Source organism: Mastacembelus armatus, chromosome 7, assembly GCF_900324485.2.
Source record: "Mastacembelus armatus chromosome 7, fMasArm1.2, whole genome shotgun sequence".
In the NCBI taxonomy this organism is placed as follows: Eukaryota; Metazoa; Chordata; class Actinopteri; order Synbranchiformes; family Mastacembelidae; genus Mastacembelus; species Mastacembelus armatus.
The window spans coordinates 20,554,323-20,578,914 of NC_046639.1; the positions used below are offsets into that span (position 1 = coordinate 20,554,323).

A 24,592-nucleotide genomic window follows, 5' to 3' on the forward strand; every position below is an offset into this window, starting at 1 on the left:
TATCTCTTTAGATGCGAGTTTTGGTTTCGCTCCATTCCTGAACCTTTGTCTGATTGAACTCTATTGTTGAACATGACACAATACTGTTGGTTGCAACCATCCACAGCAAGCTGATAACACTGGACAGTGTTAGCATAAGCAAACTGTCAGCAACAGACATACAAAAGAGTGTGGGAAATAGACTACCAATGTGTCACCTTACTGATGGATTACTGGGCGATTTTATGAACCAGGTGGAATTTTAAAGTTAGGGAGTGTCGACTGTATTAAGCCTTTCAGTGCAAGGCTTGCTGGTTCCACACATGAAGTAATGCATAAAAGGGAACTAAACGTTTTTTTATCTTTTCTTTCACTGCAAACAGCAATTATCTTGAAAATATAATTATGTAACAAATTAAATAAAGTGAGCAAAATAAATAAGTCAAATCTCAATGGCAGGAAAGAATAACGATGAGAAGACGTTCATGTCACAGAGAGAAGAGATATCCACAAATAAAGTTGCATTAGGTCATTGATAGTGTTGTAAGATACACAGTTAACTGTCACCTGTAGATGAGAGTTTCAAGTCACTTTAACAATACCAATAGCCTGCTACTGAATAACAGACGTGGGAACAAAAAGTTATGAACAATGCTTTGGGATGAGCCTTGATATGTGAGCGTTCTGATGTTAAAACATATGATTAGATCATCAAACACATAATAAGGGTGAGGTGGTGTCGTCATTTTCTAACAGGCACAGGCGGCCACAAGAGATTCTCACAAAGGGCAAATATAATGTTTATCAAATCCAAATATATCGTTCCTTTGCTTTCAGCATGTAGATATCCTCTTTAAGTATTTAAAAAAAAAAAAAAAAAAGAAAATTAAACCAAGAAATCAAATCAGATACAAGGGTTTGCAACACTATCAATAAATTATTTGTTTACAGTTCTTTTCTAGTCATTACAGTTTGAGATGAGTCAAGGGGATGATGGATGACAACAGTCAGCCGACAGTGCTGATCACAGTGCTCTTCATCCCCGAGAGAAACAAGGAAGCAAGGACCAGGTAAACACTTCTCTACAAGCTGAGTGCTGTAGAAAAGCTCAACACTTAAATGCAGAGTCCTGAACTCAGAACAGCTAGTCTTCCCCTCTGTGATCTGTCCAAAAGAGGTGACAAGTCTCATGTCTTGTGTCCACTTGGGATCTACTCATTAACATCTGCTGTCATCTGCTGTCATCTGCCCCCCCCCCCCCCCCCCCCACCTGTCCCTTTACCTGTCCCTGCACCCACCCATTCTAAGAAGCATGAGCCCGGGCAGGTGCCCCCTCGGGAGCAGAAATGTGGAAGACGGCCCCTATACGCAGGAAGAAACGCCTGAGGACAGCCCGCAGCTCAGGGATCAGGTCAAACTGCATCATTTCACACAACTGGGGATAGAAGCAGGAAGCGTGGGGCTTGAACTGGAAAAGGAGGAGAAAGAAATGAAAATGTCAAGTCAACCAAGGAACATGCATACAGCACAAAAAAAGATAGGATAGTTTGTTTGGGATGTGAGCATCACGCTGGCAGGCCACATAGTTCACAGCAGGAAGTGAAAAAAGTGTACAAAAGCTGCTTTGGTCTTCACCGATTTACATTTTTGCTGTTTTCAACAGCAATTTAATTGAATTCCAAAATTATATTCAAATTTGTAGCACAAAGGTTTATTTTAACTTTTCCAAATTCACAGCAGATCTTGCACAAGAGAATGGTGCTTGGCCAGTCCACTCTAACAATACTGTTATAATTTCTGTTGATGTAGTGGTTTATGTGGTATTGGCACTTTCTGCTAAGGCTGGCTACATGGTGCCAACATTTCCTGCTGCTTCAAGCTGCATGCTGGGTTGTTTTCTAACTGAAAACTGCTATAGTTTTGGCCCAGAATGCCCTGGAATGAAACACTGAATCACAGGCCGCCATGAATCATCTGTGAATCATACACTCACATACAGAGTTTATGATTCATTGGTGACAGCTCACAAAAGTGTTTCTAATCACAAACTGAACAATGAAAATATAAAAGGATCAAACCACATTTCTAATCCAACTTTCTGTGGTGTATTTGTTCCAAATCTGATCCTGGTTCAGATTTAATCACAGTTTGACATAATGTTTGCAAATACAGGTTTGAACCTTTAGCATCCCTGTCAGCTCTATTATTCTTTACATACTCATTCACAGCATATTTCCAGTGAACGTGTAGTAATATACTGTGTGTATTTGTGTGTGTGTGTGTGTGCGTGTGTGTGTGCGTGTGTATTCCTGCCTTGTCATCGGGCAGCCGTAGTGTCCTGGTGAGCAGCAGCATGAGCAGGCTGTTCCAAGCCTCTCTGTGGCTCTCTGAGGTCAGATTGATGAAATAGGCCAGAGCTTCACTACACACACTGAGAAAGTCAACACAACACACACACACAGGATTATTAGCAAGACAACACTGATATATCTCCAACACCGAACAGACAGAACTGGTTGGCCTACATCAGCACTGCTACAGTACAGTTATTATTGTAATAAGTTAACTTATTATTGTAATAAGTTTAAGTCAAAGCTACACATCCTGAACTACAGCACCAACACTGCAATGATTATCACCACACATTCGTATTCCTGATGTAATACATGAGTCAACAGTTTCAGAGCAGCTGCTCAGTCATGAGCACAACAAGGTGATTTGTACCAAGTTCTAGCAATGCATTCTACAAAACACACATACATAATGAGGTATGAGACGTGTCAAAACAACTCCCTCAGCATGGAACAAACACCAGTACCACACTTTCTGCAAATCACACTGGTGGATATTTATGTAAGGTTTAACATTTAACCAGGCATTAAAATGCCTGCCAACACCTTGAGGTAGGGAGGTGAGTAACTGTGATAACACTAACAACTGTTTTTTTTTTTTTTTTTTTTTTTTTAATTACAAATGATTTTCTTTCATTAGTACAAATTTGCATTTATAAAAAATAAGTTGATGATAATCTAGATCAGGGGTACCTAACATTGGTTCACAAAGGCCACTGCCCTGCTTGTTTTTTTGACTATCCCTGCCCTTCCAGCTCCTGATTGACTGAACACAGATGATCCAGGTAATCAGCAGTGGGTAGACCAGGGACAGTTAGAAAACAAGCAAGGCAGTGGTCCTTGTGGAACATGGACTGGATACTACTGTTCTAGCTTTTTCTTACAATTAACAAATACAAATATACTCCAGGATTACCAACTATGAATAAATACTATTAATAAGTTTGGTATCTCTTGCTGCTGTGGCTACTAACAAGTGCACCAAGTACATGAGCTTGATTGCAAAGAAATAACTTCTGAGTGATGTTAGCTATAGTGGCCAGCAGTTTTAATAACTTTAAGAACTTTAGAAATAAAGGCTTGTGTTTCCAAGTACTGAAGACAGATTGAATGTGTTGTACTTACAGCAGCAGGCGTGTCTGAATATCAGGCCATGAGTCCTGCAGCTGAGGGTCAGAGTACATCCTGAACAAGATCCTCAGGCTGCAGGCAAGACTGCTGGTTTCCTGCTTCAACAAGTTTGGTTTGGATTTCCCTTTAAACCCTGAAGGCAAAGAGAGAGAAAAACGAAAGGAGAGTTTTACATACCATACAACAGCTTAGGCTTCTATCAATTAAAATCAAACCAGGTTAAAACCATAACAGTGTGGTCTTTAAGATAGCAACAAAGAATCAATAGGCCCACATTTTCTCAGCAGAACAACTGCAAGCTTTTAGTTTCAGTTCAGTGTGCAACAGTAGCAGCAGTTATGCCTCACTGAGACCTTTCAGGGAGGGTAGACAATATGTTATATATTTGAAGGCTTCTTTACGATGTGCAGAGACCTAATTATGCAAAACATAACTTGGACATGTTACTAAAACATTCTGTCACATGTATAAACTTTAACAAGTCCAAAACATGGGGATACATATGTGTATTTATAGAATTTTATGCACCTGCCCTCCAGAGTGCCGTCCTTTGTTCGTTGTTGGAGTTGAAGTCCTTGGCAAAGGTGTGTGACTCCAGCAGACAGTCCAGCAGCTTGAAGAGGTGTGCGGAGGTCATGTATCTGTACATACCCTGATCTGAACCCAGCTTGCCACCCTCGGCCTCTGGCTCATCAAGAGCATCACGCTAATGGGAGGGCAGTTGTAGACAATTTTAGATACATATATGTGACAATTTAACATTAACAGGGACTTCCTTTGTGTCCCTAGGCCTGTTCAAACAATCAAAGCATGATCAACCCCCTCTATAATTCAGGTTATAGAGCGGTGCCAAATATCACATAACCTCCTACTTTGTTCTTTTCTCAAACTCTTTAGCTCTTGTGATCTACCTGTGCGGCAGCCATGTTCTCAGCATCCTCCTTCTTGCTGGTTGCTGGGTAGAAGACAATATTGTCTATGGTCTGGATTAATTCAAGCTGTACTACACATTTTATCAGCAGCCCTGCAAACAGCTTCTGGTCTGAGACTCCTGTAGCATAGAAAAATATGTGATATCACAGAGGTTAGACCTTGGTCTGCAGACTGAATTTTGATCTGCATAGAATCTAAACGTTTGGCTGCTGTTCTCACTTGCACTGGATTTGCCCTTCCAGGTATCATCGCTGGACATCTGGCTGTGTCCTCTTTCAGACTGAGCTCTGTCGTAGCTGCTCTGGGACTGGCTGTCGAAATCAGCATCCTGAAGATGTACAGTACCAAAGACACCATTAACAATCACACTGACGTACTTCAGAAAGAAAGAGTGAATCTGTTTATTTACTTACTAAATGCTTTCCATCAGCAGCCTCCTCATCCTGTCCAGCCGGTCTCCAAGTCAACAAACTGAGAAGCAAACACCAGGAATCAGGTCTTATGATACCTTACATCTTTTCACAGAGCTGAAGTAAACTACAGCCATATTTCTAACACTTTTTGTTTCAGAAACAGTTAAATGTCCCTGAGATGAATAGACTGACTTTGAAGCAATCCTTAACATTTTTGAGCTGCTTGAACTGAAACTGAATGAACATTATTTCTGGTTAAAAAAAACAACAACAAAAAAAACAAAAAAAAAAAAACAGGAGTTCAGGACGTACGCATGAGGGCTGGTGTTTTGGAAGATCTCCAGCATGCAGGAGCAGGTGATGTTCCAAACATCAGGGCTGAACTTCTCCCCATTCAGAATCACCAGGTTCTCCAGACAGTTGGTTCCTGACCGAGCCAGCTGCTCATTGTCTGTACAAGAGAGGCAAAGACTTCAAAACACAGCTGCTACATGCGAACACTGAACTTCACCAAGGTTAATGACCTACCGACCAAAATCTATTGACAAAATGTTTGTTACAGCTGCTGATTATTTGGATTGTGATATTCACCAATGAATGTTTGTATTTCAAAGCACAACTCAAGCTGGTTACCATTTTATGACATTTATTTTAATATACAATCAGGATACATTATATTACTTCACTTTATTATTTAGAACAGCAACAACAGTTTATTTAGCACCTTTTGGGTGATATAAATGTTTAAACAGGAGTACAGCATCTTTAAATGTATGCAGTTTCCTAATAGTGACACAAAACCTTTTAAAAGTGAAACCTGAGAGTATTGTGAGAGTCCTGTTTTTACCTGTCTACATGCATCTGGATACCCACCTTGCCTGACACACCACTGTAGCTGTGTGAAAATATCAGCCAGCAGGATTTCACTGAGAGGCTCATAAAACTGGGTGAACACGTCACAGATGGCATACAGTGCATGGTTACATGTGGTCGTCATCCACTCGGTTTTCTAGAAAACAAGAAAAACATGAGCAGATTATAAGTAATGTTTTTGAAACCCCCACCCCACCCACATACAAGACAGTGTGCAAGATCTTCTGTCTCCCCAAATCACAGAAGAGGATATCCTTCAAATGTTTAAGTAACTTGTCAAAACATAAACAACCAGTGACCTCTGACCTCTGTCTGCTGCTCAGGGAGCTTCATGTTGTCAAAGATGCGGAAGACGATTCTGAAGAGGTCATGCCACCAATGCTTCTCGAATGTGTGGCCATAACTCTTCATGATCTCGAACATGACTGTGAGACCTCTGTCAGAAACAAAGTTCGGGCTCACAATATGGAATCAGCAGTACAACAATCTGAGTGAGACACTTTAATCCTGCTTCTTTATGGTATCCTCTTTTTTTTTTGGTTATCTTTCTACATTTTAATCTTTGTTTTATTAGACTTCAGCCTTGATTAAACATTGGTAGTATTACATGCAGGGGTGGTATAAAAAAATGTCTAAATGGCAAAACACCACACTACTGTGTTTGAGCATTGAACTGCTGCTTTTTTTTCTTCAAATTATTCATTCGTTAACCAAGGAAACATGAACCAATTTGTGAAAATGTCCCAAAACAGTATAAAAAGTGTGATGACTTCAAAAGGTCTCACAAACAGTCCAAAAACCAAATATATGCAATTTAAAATGACATAAAACAGAAAAGCAACATTTTAAAAAAATTGAAGCCATGGTTTTGGCCATAGCATCTTGGCTTGAATAAACAATCTATTTCAAATTTTCCTGTTTATTTCTGGTGATTGATCGATTGATGAGATAATTATTACAGCATTAATTTACATAGTAACCAATGCCTACAATATTTAAATCCTCCTGTCACTCCTGTCAATTGTGAGTCCCTCTACTTTATGGAAGTGCAGTGTTACACTCATGCTAAGCTCTTTTTTTTTTTTTTTTACCTGGTCCTGACGTCCAACTTGCAGCGGTTAATGATGCACGAAAGCTCAAAGAGAATGGGAAACCAGCCACGAACCCACACCCGATCCCCAGGGGCAACATTCATGTCATCACTGGTGTATTCCCTCAGAGTCTGTACAGGGAAACAGCAGTCAACCACTCAAACAATGTAGTATTACATTAAAAACAGTGCAATTTGGACAGTAAATAGTTATTTATTAACATTATTTTGTCTACCTGTGGCCTTTCTGAGACGTATTTAGCACAGTGTCGTATGAGTCTGATAGCCTCCATGCTAGTGTCAGGAAAAGCGGCGTTGCACACAAACTCTGACAGGCACTTCACTGCATCCTGGAACGAATCAATAGCAGCTGCAAAGTGCCGCTGGAAAGTGTTCACTGAGGGAGGAGTGATGAAGACAGGAAAAGAGAAGAAACAAGAACATGGATGAACTGGTTGCTGATATGACTGGTTGGTTCAGAATCTCTCGTCATTAATTCTTGCACACTTATATATTAAATAAATAAATAAATAAATAAAAAGCAGGACTGAGGATCCATCTCAACAACCTTTCATGCCTGTTTTTTATCATTTAAGCCAAGATGGCCAAAATTACAGTAATACTCACTGACAATATGGCCAGTGGTCTGGAAGGCCAACTCCACTATAGTCTCATCGTGGTCGGAGGCTGCTTGGTGAAAAACTGAGAAGATGTTCTTCCAACCTGAACGGATGTTGGCTGCCTGGGAGTTTACCATCTGAGCCACACACCTGATCACCATGTCTCTGATAGTGGGGGACCTGTTCACATGGTACAGGTTAATGGAGAAAAGCATATATACTGAGAAAATACAGTCTGTCATCCACCCATCATATGACAAAGTTCTGTACCTGTTCTTCTTCATGATGTGCTCAAACGGCCTCAGGAAGTCTTTCTGGAAGCGGAAATTGGCAAGCTCTCCTTTCTCCAAGAACTTCATGGACAGCTGTCTCAGCGAGTCCACAGCAAAAATGGCTACATCTTCATTGGGATTACAGCCCACCTAGAGGAGGCACTACCATTATTAATGAAATTCAATTGGTGCAAGCTAGGTGGTGCTCCGCCGCGCAATCTGCTCCGCTTTCATACCTCCGCTTTTATCCTTATTTTGTTTGATTCTAGACAAGTGGTGTTATGCAGGCTTATCAAAAACTCTGGGCAGTAAAATCTAAATATAGAGAACATTCTACTTAAAAGGTGCAACATATAGAATGTGAAAGATTAGCAGCATCTAGAGATGAGTTCGAGAAATGCAACCTTCAGTGCATCCCTTCCACTCCTGTTTCCTGGCATGAGGGAGGGTACAATGGCCATCACCTTTAAAACAAAATGCACTGTCTGGAGCCAGTGTTTGGTTTGTCTGTTCTGGGCTACTGTAGAAAGACAGAGGCGCATCATGACTGCCTCTAGGAAAGGAGACTCGCTCCCTGTGTAGATTTGACCATGGATACTGTATTCCATTTCTGTTAACAGAGCTCTATAAATATTACATAATTAAAATGGTCTTTGTTCCACTGACCTTGTTGAAGTGGTCTCCGATGACCTGCCAAATTCGAGACCATTGCAGCCTAATACGGTTCATGTTGTAGTAAGAGATTTCCACAATCTTCTGCAAGCTGAACATCCTTGGCTGGTGCGCAGAGGCCAGCTCATCCATGGACACGGCACAGAGCCACCTCACAAAGTCCACTGGGAACAATCAGCATTAGTGAGCAACTTCCCTTACTTCACAGCATGCAGATAAATTGAAAGCTACAGCAAGAATAACACACTAACCAATTGCATTTCCATCAAGTCTTGTAGAACCAGTGAAGATTCTGGAAATATAAAAAAGTAGCTTTAGTATTTATAGGAAAACAGATCTTCACTCACCTTGATCACTGAATATAAATCAATTTTTGCTTTATTAAGGTTCTGTGTCTAAGCACCTTTAAGACTGTTTTCTCTCACCTGTCCACAGCTACCACCACACTCTGAGAGCTGGTCTCGCCTACCGACTCCTGGATGTGAGCCATCTGTTTCTTATCCTGACTTCCCACCAGGTTACCTGCAACAACAACCACATGTAACACAAGCTCATGTATACAGTCATATGTACATTGATGCTGAAGTGTTTGTGTGGGCTAAATTGAAGACAACTCTTATTTTCCGAGATAATACTAGATATTCTGTGTTGGGATTAATTGTAAAAAGAAGTTATGATGTATATGTATCCTACCCAGTCCCAATGGCATGAACTCTTCTGTGCCAGAGGGTAAGCCCTTGATGCCAGGCTCCTTGTCCCGGACCACCCCTGAGATGTAGCGTGTCTTGACCCCTGTGCCGATCAACTGGGCAAGCTCCAGTTGACTGATACATCTTAGGATCTAAAACATGGAGATATACAACACTAACAGTGTCTGACAGCTTTATATTTCATTAATTTTACAGTCGCTGTGATGAACTTAGTCCTCTGTTACTAAAGTTCATGAATCCTATGAGTAGGGAGTCACCTCGTGCCAGGAGTTGCCCAGGTAGTTTCCATCGGTGTGGGCCACAGTGATCAGGGTCTTGATGGTGTCGATGTTTTTCTGCTTCATCTCAGTGATGCTGGAACTGGCAGTCAGCAGGGTGAACCTGGCCAAGGCCTGGACATACGCATCTCGCTCCAACTACAGACACATAGGCCAGTTACACAGATTAATGCTAATGTAAACAATAAAAAGGTAAGCTAAAGTTAAAAAAAACAAACAAACAAAAAAAAAAAACTTAATATACCATGTGACAAAATATGAATGAACAGAAACTTAGGAAAAATTGTAGTAGACACCATAGCAAGAAACAAAAAGAGAAATAGTGCAACAAATTTTCAGCTACTTCGCTGTGCAAAACATCACCACACCTGCATGTTGAAGATGCAGGCTATCCGGATCGCACATCGAATGCCCTCCAGACACAGTGAGGCCACCTCTGGATCATCACAGTCCTGCAGCCCCACACTGAATGCTGCCAGCAAAGGGGTCCAGGCCAACTGGAACACAAAGAAATGGGAACTGTTATCCTTAATTCTGTTACCCATCTTCTTAACTTAGAAAATTAAGATTAAGCCATCACACCTTGAACATGGGCCTAACATGCTCCAAGTGTGTGGCGCTGAAGAATGGGGCCTGAGCATGGCTGACAGCCTCCATCAAAGCCTTGGCAGTCTTTGCCATCTGCTCCATCTCCATGTTGTACAGCAAGCGCCGTTGCTTCTCACTGGCTACACCTGGAGGGAGGACATAAACGTGTTTTTCAGCAAACAGGAAGATGCTAAGAATGGTGGACAGAGTGTTATCCTGAGAGAATGTTTCTGAAAGACATAATGCTCACTTTGCTTGCTGGACTTTGGGGTGATTGAAAACTCTTTGCTTTCCTTCATGGCAATCTTCTTGCCTGCAATCTCATCATATATGGATGAGAGATACTCTTCAGGCAGGTCCTTACTGTCATTAATACCACGGTTCATCTTGATATACTGCTCTTTTGTCATCTTGTTCTTCACCTACATACACGATGACCGACAAAGACAATTGGAGGGATTCATTAAAAGTAAAACATTTCCCATCAAGTTATTTAAGCACTGGATATTCTGAATTAACCAACACACATAGTATAAGTTGTGTCTGTTAGTTTCTATTATGGTTTGGCTTTTATATCTTTTGTTGGACACTAGTTAGTAACTGTTACTTCTTTCCTGCCATGGGGCAAAAATGTTGTCACTTTAAGTTTTACTAGGGTATTTATTAAACTACAAACATAAATTAAATAACTTATCATACCACATTGGAGCAGATCTGTCATGAGCCAATAACATTCAAGAAAAAAATACAATTAGGCACAAAGCCAACCAGAGATAAAATTGTATCAACCACTGCTCCCGCTGCTCAGATCTTGTGCTGTGGTGCAGGATAGAGTAATCGTTCCGTGTACTGTAATATTTTTTTACTGCTGTGAAAATGTTTTATCACCTGACATTTTCTGTTACTGTTCCTCCCTGGTCTCTACGTGTACCTGCAATATTTCACACCTGCTTTTCCCAGGCTTTAAATTTCAGATGCAATTTCCTCTGTCATCAGGTGCAGCAGCTATTTGTATAGAGCTGCGCTGTAACAGATACGACCCCGTCATGCCAATGAGGGCTGCAGCAAAGAGAAACAGGACTGTCTAGCAAAAAAGCTGAAAAAAGCTCAACTCTGACCGGAACACATTGCAGTGGGTGTAGTCAGTGAAATATGTGTACACTGTCATGTGAATATTTTTACTCTTTACCTCACAGCTGGCACAGGAAAAACATTATTTTTGCTGTAATAACTTCTGTGTGCTTTTACAACCTTTTGGTAGTATTCTGGAATCTAACCGACATTAAAGCTCATGAATCAGTTACTAAAACGTGACTTCCTACCTTTGACCAATGAACCCTTTTTTTGTTTGTTTTTTCACATGGCATGAGCCAAAACACACTATTGTAACTGGTGCTACTTTTATTCCATTTCACCTGTTTGAATGTTTGTGTGATCTTATAGTAACAACCATAGTGGCAAAAGGTTCACAGACCTGTAACAAATATTCTATAGAGAGACACAGACATAGTTCAGTCCTTGATGATACAGTGGCCCACATATAATAACAAGATAATGATGGTGATAAAACAATCCACAGGTCTCACCTGAGGACTGTGCAGATCTGTAGTGAGCATAATGATGGAGTATGCCAGCACATAGGCAGTGTCTGCACTGGCAAACAGAGTCTGTCTGCAAAAGCAAACAGGTCACAGTTAGCAGATGCACTGTTTTCATTTTTCTTTTGTCTAAACATAATATGAACAGGTATGATAAATATCTCAAAGCCCTTATATTTTAATGGTAAAAATATCTCACCAATAAAGGTGAGCCTTACCCCTGGTTGCATTCCAAGTATCGAGCAGCAAATTTCTCCATTAGCCTGTCAATCTTCTGAGCCTCACCAGGCAATCTGAAGCCTTCGAGGAATGCTCGGAGTGCTGAGACGAAGTCCCGCCCGCAGAAGTCTAGCTGGTCCACGTAGGAGTACATCACCTCTTTGTTAAACTTGATGTTCTCACCCAGGAACTCACCCACCTGGGTCTGTGGATGAGGTATAGTGGTTGTGGCATCATTAACTTGAACGAATTTGCTGTTTGAGATTAAAGTGTTGTAAAATTTAACTGACTGTGTCCAGTCTGTCTTCTTGGTGTAGGAACTGGGCAATGTCCTCAGCTGTGGAGCCCAGCATTCCCTGGTCCTGCAGGTACTGGATACCTCGCTTAGGCTTCTTGTTGAAACTAGGGGTCAGAACAGTGGAACAACAACGATAAATGTGCAAACCTTCCCTATTCAGTGACTACTACTAAAAAAATCCCGAAGCAAATCCTAACTAGGCTTCAGAAAAAGGTCTCACAGTTCAATGCCATGTTCAATGATGTCCTTCTGCTGTTTGATGACCTCATACTGCTCTGGATGGTCTGCCTGGGAAACCGGGACACTGGAGGAGACAGTGGAGTCCAGGGAATTGATGCTGTCTCGACGCCCTGCCAGCTGCTCCGGGAGCTTCAACTCTCCTCCCTCGCTTTCAGATGGATGTTCCTGGCCTGCAACGCATTGCACACAATAAGTTTAGACCTTCATATCACATGTGCATTGTTCACATATTTACTGTACTACACACTTACCCAAGTTAGCTTGAAGGTTTGGATTGACATACATGTCTTTGCTCCACTCCACCATACACTTAAGGATGGACACCAGACACTCCAACCCCTTTTTACGCAGGCTCAGTTCCTGTGGATATTATCAGACCACCAGAGTTTATTCACAATGTTCGATGCTTATTGATGTATTTAGCAAAAAGTTTGATAACTAGGATGTGAAATATAAATATTAAATAACTATTATCTATCTGTCCCTAAACATAAAGTGATCATATTCAACATTGTGTTCCTGTGGTGTTGATCCTTACAACATGAAAGATAGTAAGTCTTAATCACTGAGTGCACATGTACCTGCAGAGGAGTCATCCCAAGTTCCTGACCACTCCTGCCCTGAGCAATCTTTGACAGGTCGTTGACAAGGCGCTCAAAGATGTTGGCAGCATTCAAATCACAGTCATAATTCACATAAATGTCAACCACACACTGGGCATCTGGGGGTAAAGAAAATGATACCAAAAGTTAATACTCATTGGAACAAAGAAGACACAGCTACATCTAAAAGCCCCTTTCAGTCAGGCATCCTGTCTTCTGTGATTCCAATTTTACTGACTGGTCTCATTTCTGAAGAAGAACCTTAATCACTTTCATTGTATGTAAAAGTCACAATATCAATGTTATTACAGTAGCTTCAGCCTAACAATGCTTCTGTTTCACTTCAGTCTAAATCTGATCCTGTCACACTGACAGCAACACAGGTTTAAGCAGGGAGATTGAAGCACATCTTGGTCAGCCTTATTAATATCATTGTATTATCACTGGAATAAAATTCATCTTCTCTTTAAAAAGAAATTCTACCTGCACAGATGCGTGTTAGTGTCTGGATGACCATCCACTTGTGCTCAAAGGAACTAGTTGATGTCTCCAAGATGGTCAGAAAAATCTCCCGAAAAAACACCTGAGGCAAGGCAGAGAAAGGGTGACACAGGAGATAAAGTCACACACACATTTGAGTACATGGTTCCCTATTCAGTCTAAGATTTGGCAGATAAGCTGACTCAACACAGATGTCACTGGCCTGCACCGTTACTCTGCATTCTGTACCTCAATCTGCATCTTCAGGTGGACTTTAAAGTGGGAGAGCAGGGTGAGGAAGATAGCCAGTGACAGCTCAAAGACCTCAGGCACAGAGGAGACGCCATTTTTGGAAAGCGCCACACACAAGTACTGTTTAATGGCATTGACGAACATCTCATGAGTGCGAAACACTGGCCCAGCGCCCTGCAGCACAGAAAGCAGCAGCTGCAGAGAGACAATCTTGGACCGCAACTCATGGGACCTGCAGAAGAGAGGAATTGTATGGCCTCAGTTAAAATGTCTCAAATGTAAATATATATGAATCCACAGACAGTAAAGAGACATGCATAACGGTATGTTTAGTAGAAATTTATGCGACTTAATGTCCCAACTATAAATAGCAAAAAATGTTTAGTTTATTTCTGTTATTCAAAACAAACTCTGGAAAGGATTCCTGAAGAAAGAAAGTAGGTGCAACTTGATGGAAATTAGCCTTGATATAAAATGTAGCAGAACGCCCATGACTGAACTGGACTAAGAAGGATGGAGTCTTAATACTTGCCATCCATATTGAAAGGAGCAACAGCTGCTGTTAAATACCTTCATGATAATGCATTGATTTCAGCCAGACTGAGCTTCTTTACATCTGCTCAGGGCTGTTTGTTTAGCCACAGCTTAACATTCTCCATTCTCTTCTAGTCAGTTGGACAAGTCAACTAGTCAACAAACAAAGTGGATGCCAAGTTTTGCTGCACAGATAAATGTAGCAAAATGGGTAACATGTTTTTAAGATGTTTCCCTATGAAATGCAGGACATGCAATGACAAGCCAACTCTGCATCTCCTTCACCAATCCATGTTCCGTTAAGATGGCTGCATTTCTACAAGGGCTCTGACTCTCACAGCAAAGTCACTGCAGCTCTGGAATCACTATGAGAAACAGAAGGAAGATTGCAGATGGCTTTAATTTCTCTGCTGCAAGGCTGACATGGCTGTGGTGAACGGAAGTGATTGATGTGCATAGGCCAGAACTAAGTCACTAGCAGTGTCCCACTTCGAGTGGTCCAATCATACATGGTACAAGAACTTATAATTTCATCACACGGAAGAAGATTAGCCACTTTAAATAAGACAAACTGTTTGAGATCATCACCAGTGAAGTACAGAAAGAAAGAGCAGCAACACGAGAGAGGGTCCATGACAAGATTGACTGGGTACACCAAGATAAGTAAAGAATTTGATAAAGCTTGGGGCAAGTGTGGGACAGGTCTCAAGACAGGATAAGAAACTGAGAATGTTTCCCTATAAAGGATCTCAATTCTAAACAGCTATATCAGTCAATCTGTGGTCAGTTATCTGCCTAGGAAGAAGCAGACATTTTTGTCAGCTGGTGATGATAATGATCAAACAGTTTGTTTAATAAATCTCAAGGTGCTTCAATAAAATCTGCTTCTGTTGGGATTCCTGGTGGTTTCTGCATATTTGAATGACCATTTGGAAGCTCCAGGTTAATGTTTGTTCTATCTCAGAATGTTCACTAGTCATGTCATGTAGGTGTCAAGGAAGCAGGTGAGGGTGAAGACAAGCTGGAGCAGGTGGCAAAGAAATCCACCTGCAGTGACTCTCAGGAATATTATGCTCACATAGATAATTCATTATGCTGCTCTTTGACTAAAGGGGGAGGGTTTATTGCAACGTGTCCCGGGGAGTTATTCGTGCACGTGGGGTTTGTAGTTGAACAAGAAGGAGCAATATATAAATGTCAGTCACCTTTCTCCCCTAGAGCCGAAGTCATTCCTAGGTTCAAACTTTTCATTCCTCCTTTTATATCTTCCATGTCCATAAGGCAGTTTTCTCCTTCACTAAATATTCCCTCTGTGGTGATGTAAGGTTTCTGGGTTAAGATAATTTGTTCACCTGGAGGTAACCTTTCTTCAGCTGCTGAAAATGCATGAGTGTTTTCAGATGGCACTGAGGGCTCATGGATAGCAGGAACAGCTTCATCAGGCTGGCTAGGGAAAGAGGTCTAGTCTCCCCAGTATCTGGGCAGTCTGTAAAATTGTGGTGTCCATCTGCAGGGTTGTGCTCTATCCATTGGGTTGATCTGATATTTCATTTATTTCTGTTATCCAAAGCAAACTCTTGGTTGGAGGAATATCAATGAACTCAATGGCTTGTCAGTAAGAACAGATAAGAAAGGGTTCCAAGTTGATTCATATACTTGAAGAGGATAGTTTGAACAACTTTATATGCTGCCAGGCAGCTTCTTTGTCCAGAATAAACAGTTTGCCACAGCTGAGCTGACTTCCTAGGTAAACTCTGGCACCCCACCCATACACAAAGCAGTTAGTCCAGGCTGGAGTAGGAGAGAATGTCTGACAAATAGCAATTCACAGTTTAGTTGAGGAGAACATATGATACATATTATAGCATGATATCCAATGGAAATCAGACTGAGTTCTTTATGAGCGTCTTCCTTGGTTCAGCTTACTCTGACCTATTAAGACTGGCCCAGGGTCTAATGTTACAGTAATTAGAGACGACAGGGGCACACCAGGATAAAAAAGGTTAAAGTTAACCTGTGGACAGTGAGATGAAACACTATGTGTGGAGTGAATAGAGTTTATTTTGGCAAAAAGAGGTTACTCAATGTGTATCATGGCTGACTGTCAAAGCAGAAAGGTTGATGAATGAGGACACAGGCTCCATGTTACAATAGAGTAATCATCCTATGATATTATTCTGATCAGGATGTTAAGATGCTAGAGAAAATATCCGCATGGTATCTTAAAGTATGCCTAACTGACATGTGCGACACTACCTGGTTATGCAAATTCATGTGCAATTAGAGATAGAGATTATGACAGGAAAAAGAAGACTCACTTTGGGTCTGGAGGTCCATCAGCAAGGGGCTTCATGGAGAGTTTGCACAGAGAGCGGAACACTAGAAAGGCATCTTTCTGCAGGATGTGAGAGAATCTGGCGGTGTTGTGGGCTCCCTGCAGAGCCTCAGCATCCTGAAACAGATCAAGAAAATCAATTCCACTCAGCATGAGACATTTGCATCAAAAAAAAAAAAAAAAAAAAAGCAACAGCTCTGGATTGTCTAGCCCTAATCTAACCTTGAGGTGTTATGTTAGGGCATTTCTACACTCAATCAAGTTTGTGCCAGTAGGACCTGAGTTTGGACACAAGCATTACTAAAAGTCATGTCTTTTCACCTGCTCAGGTACAAATGACTGACCTGTCTCTGATAATCAACAATCTTACCAACTTGGTAAACATGCTCCCTAAAATATTAAACTACTTACTACATTTCCATCATATTCACTCAACAGTAGTTGGCACTCTACAAATATTCAACCCTTCCTAGACGTTGTTTTCATTAGTGAGACTGATAAGAAAAGCTAAACGACGCTGATGGTCAGTTCTGCTTGATAAAAATCAAAGAAGTAGAATGTTTCTGCACAGAAGGAAGTCAGTTTTCTGATCATGTCCCACATGTGAAAAACATTTTCATTGGGGTTTCCTGCATACATGTACATCACTTAAAGCCAGACATTCAAACAACACAGAAGAATAAAACACTACCCAATTCCTAAACTTTCACCTGAAACATAGTCTTGCTGAGATCATTACAGCAGTCAAGAATAAACTATATGATCAGTGTGATTCAGGGTTTAAGCCTGAAGCAGGTGGTCAAAAATGAAAAAAAAAAAGACCTAAAAATACAAGAAATCTAACCTGTGAAATGCTATTTTTTTATTCAGTGTGTCATACTTTAAGTGTTATGTTTCAAATAATGTCAGGCACCCAACTGCCACATACACTATGTTAAATAAGTTGTATGAGCACACTAATTATTAGCTAATGTTACTAACACTGCTCACCAGCATATCTGTGGATGAAACAGAAGAGCGGTCCTCAATGATGCCGTTCATCTGCTGGCCATCTGCTCTGACACTGGGGGGAACCACCTCTGTCTGCTCACTGACAGGATCAGCTGGGTGTTCAACTGGCAGAGCAGAAGCAAAAACATTTTCAGGTCACAGCCATTACAGGAAAACACACTCAGAGAAATGCATTGACATTTAACAGAACAAGAGAGAAGAACTAAAAAACTAAGTTCTAACCTGTTTCACTACGTGTATGTGTTGGCTGTTGATCTCCCTCGTCTCCTTTACTCACTGCTGACTCTGCAGGATTTGGATTGTTCTCTGGTTTGTCTCCCTCCTCAGCTATCTGAGTTGTTGTCTCTGCTTCTTCATCTTCAAAAATTGAATCTGGTGTAATTAAATAAGGAGTATGAAGATTTTAAAAAGTTATTGCAAGAAAGCCACACAATCAATAAACTGAATAATTTTCAACCTTTAACTGAAATGGATCTGAAAATTGAAACTCAAATCTCAATGCCTGGGTTCAGACAAACCTCTTGGTGGTGTGACCTGTTCTGTGTCTCCGTTCATTGGCACACTGTCACCACCATTGATGGATGATGTGTCTGGTGCTTGGTCTCGGTCTAGCTCAGGGGATGGTGGTGGGGGGTTAGAGCTGGTGGTTGTGAGGTCTGGAGTACTGGCTGCTGGGGATGGGGAGCTCTGGGGCTCTGGGGTTGGTGTCCGGTCACACCGTGGTGAGCCCGACCTGCGACTTCCAGGATCTGGGGACGGGTTCTGCTGGGGCAATCGCAGCCGGTCCTTTTCCTGCTCCTGAGCTTCCAGAGCCTGTGGAGGTGACAAAAGGAGAAGAGGAGCCATGTATAAAAATTATTTTACATATTAGCATAGCCCAACTGCTCTGACTGCCTGCCATGGATGTGAGACAAGCTGTGATTAGATGGTATGGGTATCTAGGTGGCTCAGTAGTATGGGCATTATTGTTGCATCACTAGCTATAACTATTAGGATTAGAAAGTCAAAGTTTTTAACATGAGTAACACTAACTCATCACATCCACAGCATAAAGAGCAATCTGAGCTTGACTTTCCTCCTCATGTTGTTGCTTTTGTGTACTTAATGAATACCTTTGTTTTGGTTCTGTTCAAGTATCTTGTTCAATTTTTGATCATATGTATCAAAAGTTCAAATGTACCAAAGTCCTTTTTGAGCCACTAATTTTAATCTAAAGATTTAATGTAAACAACTAACAGCCTGGTTTTCCATGCGTGTGAAGATAACGTTGAGCATCTGTGTGAGTGTGGCTTTAGCAGTGGTCTGGTTGATGAGGTTGCGACTGGCCAGGTAGATGTTGTAGCAGGTCCTGACAGTGAGGAGCACTGTGCCCTCATGAATCTCTATGTGTGGAGAGGTCACCGCCGTCAGCAGGGCCTGAACAGAGAGAAAAGGAAGTCAAGACTTATCTCACAGGATGGCTTATTAAGAAGAACCACCACTAAACTTCCCTCCTTCAGTAGCACATTAAAGCTGCAGACACACAGTTCTCAAAATCTTCTAATGCATGATTGGTGTGGAATTCATCTCTTTGTTTCCGTTTTGTTAGAGAAAGAAAACACGCTGTATTTAGAAAGGCAGATAAATATAATTTTGTCTTAAAACCAATTTGTATTAGACAGTGTAAACAAGCTGCACTGACATTCACAATCCTTCAATGGTGAAAATAAGCCAAACAGATGTTGATAATCTCTCCAATAAATCTTTTGTCAACAGTGATAATACTGTGTGCTTCTTACAGGAGAGACTTTGCCCTTTCCATCTAACCAGGATGTGCATTTCATTAACTGTGAGGAAACTTTAAAAAGCGGCGGTTGTGAATCACACCCACTGCACATTCACAAAGCAGATTCAAGCAGAAAAAAAAAAACTGTGACCAAGAAATGTGAGTAAATGTCACAAAAAGTCAGAAAGATCTTAAAAGTGGGGAGTGAACAAGACATATACATAGGCTACATTACAAAATAACAAAGCTGGTCATTTCACAATGGCAATACTGGAAAGTGGATACTTTTAAATAAGCTATAGCTCTTGAAGTAAAACATAACTTGAAAATTTGGAGCTCGTTTAGATACATAAAGGTGCCTTAAATGAAACGATTAAGTGGATGACAATATAATGTATGAAAAGGCATAACAAGGCATAAAAACATGTAGTTTTACTTAAATATTCAATATAACTTTTTAAGAACTGATATAATGTGAAGAAGATTTTGTCCACTGCTGAGAACACTAACTGAAACTTCATGAATATCACAGTCCTGACTGCCTGACCTGATGGCTTTCAAATAAGTAACTGAACAGCTGGAGGATCTGAAGGCTACCAGATGTATGGCGAGGCACTGGTTGTACCTTGATGATCTGTAGCTGGACTCCTTCATCAGTCTGTGGGCCCTGGAAGCAGTTACAAATGGTTTCCACCACCCGGTCTATCAACCTCTTGCCAGGGGTTCTGCTGTCTGGGGCGTTGCCTGTGATGTGGCCATATGCAATCAGCTTCTACCATGGACAGACAGTGCACAGGTTAGGTAAGTGGAAACAGAATTCACTGTAGGTATGTGTGCTTTGAGAAGTATGTTTAAAGATTTAGGGACAGTTTGTACAGTGTTTTTGTTTAATTTTTTTTTTCCACTTTCTTTTTTTAAAACAGTCATGGATCGTTTTTTGTGTCTGTAGATGTTATTGCGGATTAATTTGTTCAAAACAGAGCATGTGTTTACAGGGACACTCCAGTAATTCTGTAATGCACTTCCATAGAAGTTGGGACACAAAACACAAACCACGCAGGCACAGCTCTTCATATATAACTAGAAAAGCTCTATTCAGAACACCTGATACAACTGTTTTTACAGGATGACAGTAAACTGAAATTCATCTGTAAAACTGGTGGATTGCCCATTAATAAAAAAACTACATTTGTACCTTGCATTTTCAAACAAATCTACAAACTGTGAAGTGAAGTGAAGCATCAACACCGTTCGAAGGGGCTAGGGAATGCATTATGTTAATGAGAAAATTACAGTTGATGTATTGTAATCAATCTGACCATACAAGTATAGCAAGTATGAAAAACTCCTAAAGATTAAAGGCTGGATTGTGCGTGCGTGCGTGCGCCTGTGTGGAATGTAGAGCCATTGTTCTAGGTGTATGTATGACATACAAAACAGGTGTAGCAAGATCTTATTCCTCTTCACATCCAGGTGAATAACCACAGAAAGAAAAACTGTGAGAACGTGCAAGAATCATGAAGAAAGTGGAAATTGCAAGTGTATAAAACTGCTTGCATGTGCACAAGCCATTGTCCATGTGCGAGTGTGAATATTAACCTGCAGACAGTCCAGAGAGGTGCTAACTATCCGGGGGGACTTTGACTGACAGGCCAACTCAAAGGGCAGCACATATTTGTCAGCCTCAATGTAGTTGGCTCTGGGTGGGACCACAGTACCATCCCTGCAGGGACCAGAGAAATGCAAACAGCTGAGTGAACTGGAAAATCTACAAGAGCAGTATTCTATAAACGCTATTTGTATGAATATACTGTATATAAAACTGCAAGAGGCAAGAGTCCCAGTAAAACTTCAAATACCACCTACGGTTGATGTTAATAAATCAAGTGCTGTGTAAAACATTGCACATCTTTGTTTTCATAGAGCAGAAGTTGATAAATCATTTTATATCTTAGAAAACATAATAACATATTGTTCAAATAACAGCTTCTCTACTGGTGCAATCATATTACCTGTTCAAATGCTGCTGAAATTCTCCAAAGTAGCAGCTATAAAAGCAGCAAATCAGCCTAAAATCACTGTGACTGCTCCAGGCCAAACCTTACCTCCGCTTCTAGCATCACATCCCCAGAAAGGAAAAAAAGTTCTAATCTACTGCTGTGCATTCAGGGTATAAGAGAAATGTACATAAGGATACTTACTTTTGTTTTTCTAGCTCTGCCTTGATTTCATCTGTGAAGAAAGAGAAAAGAGATTAAATGTTACTGAAGTTTGAACTTTGGCTGCTGCAGCTCACAGCAGTGTGACATGATTTGACTCTAGATCTGGACGTTACTGGCCAATCACAAATCTGACTGCAGTAGGACGTGTTATTTGTTCCTTGCATTTTGGTCTTAGTTCAAATGGTGCTTCTGGCCAAAAGATTCCTATTGTATACAGAGCAGAATTTAACCAGAGAATAGCCTTGTGTTTCATTACTAATCAGATTTGGTTTAATTGAACAAAGAGCCTGCTTCAGATCTGTAATGTTCTCTTTACTTATTTATTCTCTCTTCTCATCGGTTTCTTCATAATCTTTACCACACACTGATCTGCCCAAAGCTAAGAATAATTTTGTGCACTCAGCCAGATGTGACCAACTAAAACCAATTAGATCAACATACAATTTAGCAGCAGATACTACTCAACTCAGCTTTCACAAACACCCACTGGGTTATAAAGAGGAAATTACCTTGTGCAATATTCACCAGAAATGTCACAATCACAGTTATAGTGATGATGTATTTTTAGTAAGTACCAGGAAAACATAACCTGTCAATTCACATAATAAAAATGAGAGACCTATTCTTTTTTCTATGGTGTATAAATTTGCCCTAGGACTAAATAAAATATTAATAAGACTCACTCTGCTTGTATTTAGTCAACTGTCTTAGGTCTGGTGTTTTACTGCAAAACCTCCATTAACAACTAATCTCTCTTTCCACTGCATGCCTAATTAATCATGGATGCAACAGATGAAAATACTTGTAACGTACAGCATAATAACTCAGATATCTGACTGCAGAAACAATGGGTTTACGGTAGTGGAAAGAAATAAGATGTTCATGAAGCTTGGATGGAAAAAAAGCAGACAGGCAGTCTGTATAAGCACAACATGGCCTACATGAGCAGCTGAAAAGGAGTGTTGGGTTCTACTGCTGTCATGAATAATGAGAGAGTGTCACTGGCAGACAGGGAGAGAGAGCAGCTCGAACACAAACACACCTCTTACTGGCATTTATATGTATTTGTACAGTCACTCGGTCATTTCCGTTGCGACTGTCATAGAGTCACTGTGTAAAACCAACAACCTCAAACAGCAACTAATAGCTGTATAACAGGCCTTTACACTGAGCAGACAGGTGAGTGAGCACCCAGTTTTCACCTGTCACATATACAGCCCCCACCCATCATTCACAACAACCTGACCAGGAGATGGGTGCACACAAATGGGCAGGGCAGCTTGAGTCGATATATAAACAGTAAAGCCAACACGAAGAGAAGATCCTGGTGTGTGTAATACTATCCGTCAGGGTGTGCAGGGGTTCGATCCCCGGGTGTCGGGCAGGGTGACAGTGCTACGTACAACACAGCGATTGGTCGCTAGCCATGGCTAGCTGTTAGCTTGTTAGCTCGTCCACCCGTCGACGTTTACAGCTATGAATGTGGAGGAAAGCCAACGTGTTAGCACCAAAATTAGCATTAGGACGTGAGGGTGCCGACGCATGATGGCTAGCTAACTACCTGTAAACGTCACCGTACAGGTGAACGCTCGGTAAAGGCCATTCAGATGCTAACGCTAGACAGCTGCTAGCTAGCTCTCCAACCCAGACCACACTCGACCCAAATATCTCAATGAAACCCGACATGAGACGCACAACTCGATGAAACAAAGCCACCTACCAAGCGCCACCTGGCAGGCTTTGCGCAGCTGGCTGTGCTGGCTCCTCTTCACCTCCTTGTCCGACAGGATTTTCTCCAGCGCCCTGGACAGAAACATGCTCTTCGTTTTACTGTTTTCTGCCGCCGACTGCTGCCGCTGCTGCTGCTGCTGCATTTCTCGGTCTTGTTGCCGTCCCGCTCTCTCTCTCTCAGGCCGTCATCTTCGGCCTGGCCCTGCGAATAAGCAGGTGATGCTAACTAAACCCGGGCTATCGTTGTCGGTCCAGCTGAGTCGCTACCTCAGCTCAGCACCGCCATGCTTGTAACACGTCATGTCACGTGATTCTCAGCTGTCTGGGTTCTCACTACAGCACCCAGAGGAGTCGGTGACACCCGGAGCGGGGTCAGACACGCTCATAGTTAATTTACAGAAACCTGTGTACCGCCCGAAAACGTCACTTTCCATAAACCCGCATGCTGACAATGACAAAGTTCATCTCTGAACGTTTCAGTTGTGTTAAAGGTGTCTATTCGTTTTCACCGCTGTGACAAAACAAGCGCTCCCACAGAAAATGAAGCGTTTCTGCAACATTTCCTGCAGATGGCACAAAAACACCACAATGAGTTTTCATATGACTCACAACACGTTACTTTGCCTTACATTACAGAACATTAAAACAACTGTTTATTAAAATCCATCCATCCATCCATTTTCTATACTAGCTTTTTCCTGAATCAGGGTCATGGGGATCTTGTTTATTAAAATGTTTATTTAAATATGTCAAGCCTTCAGCCGTTTTGGATTCATGCAGATAGTCACTTTTAGCACACTTTGGTGAGTTGTAAATTTTTTTGACATGGTAAAAATGCTAGTCACAATCCAAATAAAGATATTTTTCTGCAGGGAGGTAGAAAGGACAGTATATGAATCGAACAGTATATCTCGATACTGTTATTTTGTGCAGTATTATATACATTTCTTGTGTACATCGTTTACATATTTTTAGGAAAATAAAATTAATCCACCAATTACTGCAAATGTAAGTGCTCCATTGTCCTACTGACAAAACAGCTAAACATTTGAAGAACCTTGATTTACAGAATGTTAATGGAACATTTCACTTTGACAGTTGACTTATTCATATATATCATTTACTTTTGAATGATGATACTTTTGCTGATGAACTAAAGTATTGTGCTGTATGTATAAACTGTAAGTAATAAGCGGGTATAGATGGAGATATAAACTGTTTTGACAAATGCATATTAAGTTTTGAGAATTACCATGCTTTCTATTATGTGTGCTACAAAAGAGAAGGTGCAGTACACAGTTGGTATTTTATGTAGGTACATCAAGCTAGAACTAATGCAGTCTAATACAACAGTCCTGCAATCCTCCCTTCTTAAAGATGATAATGTAAGTAAGT

General features: G+C 41.0%; 1 protein-coding gene across 1 annotated transcript; it reads right to left on the bottom strand.

Annotated features, from left to right (window-relative positions):
* Positions 1–1,244: 1,244 nt before the first annotated feature.
* On the bottom strand, positions 1,245–23,515 carry arfgef2 (ADP-ribosylation factor guanine nucleotide-exchange factor 2 (brefeldin A-inhibited)). Its single transcript, XM_026331714.2, has 39 exons — positions 23,187–23,515; positions 21,446–21,476; positions 20,844–20,967; positions 19,870–20,016; positions 18,716–18,895; positions 17,998–18,292; positions 17,702–17,851; positions 17,459–17,583; positions 16,452–16,585; positions 13,597–13,831; positions 13,351–13,450; positions 12,847–12,986; positions 12,517–12,625; positions 12,246–12,435; positions 12,018–12,129; positions 11,727–11,932; positions 11,497–11,581; positions 10,161–10,332; positions 9,905–10,056; positions 9,691–9,819; positions 9,302–9,460; positions 9,028–9,175; positions 8,760–8,856; positions 8,586–8,626; positions 8,329–8,498; positions 7,661–7,812; positions 7,398–7,570; positions 7,007–7,167; positions 6,772–6,902; positions 5,987–6,116; positions 5,681–5,816; positions 5,120–5,258; positions 4,808–4,865; positions 4,614–4,722; positions 4,373–4,512; positions 3,990–4,167; positions 3,456–3,594; positions 2,293–2,410; positions 1,245–1,447 (listed from the first exon to the last, which is right to left on the bottom strand). The coding sequence occupies exons 1-39, from the start codon at positions 23,338–23,340 to the stop codon at positions 1,283–1,285; spliced, it is 5,514 nt and encodes a 1,837-aa protein (XP_026187499.1). The 5' UTR covers positions 23,341–23,515; the 3' UTR covers positions 1,245–1,282.
* Positions 23,516–24,592: the final 1,077 nt, after the last annotated feature.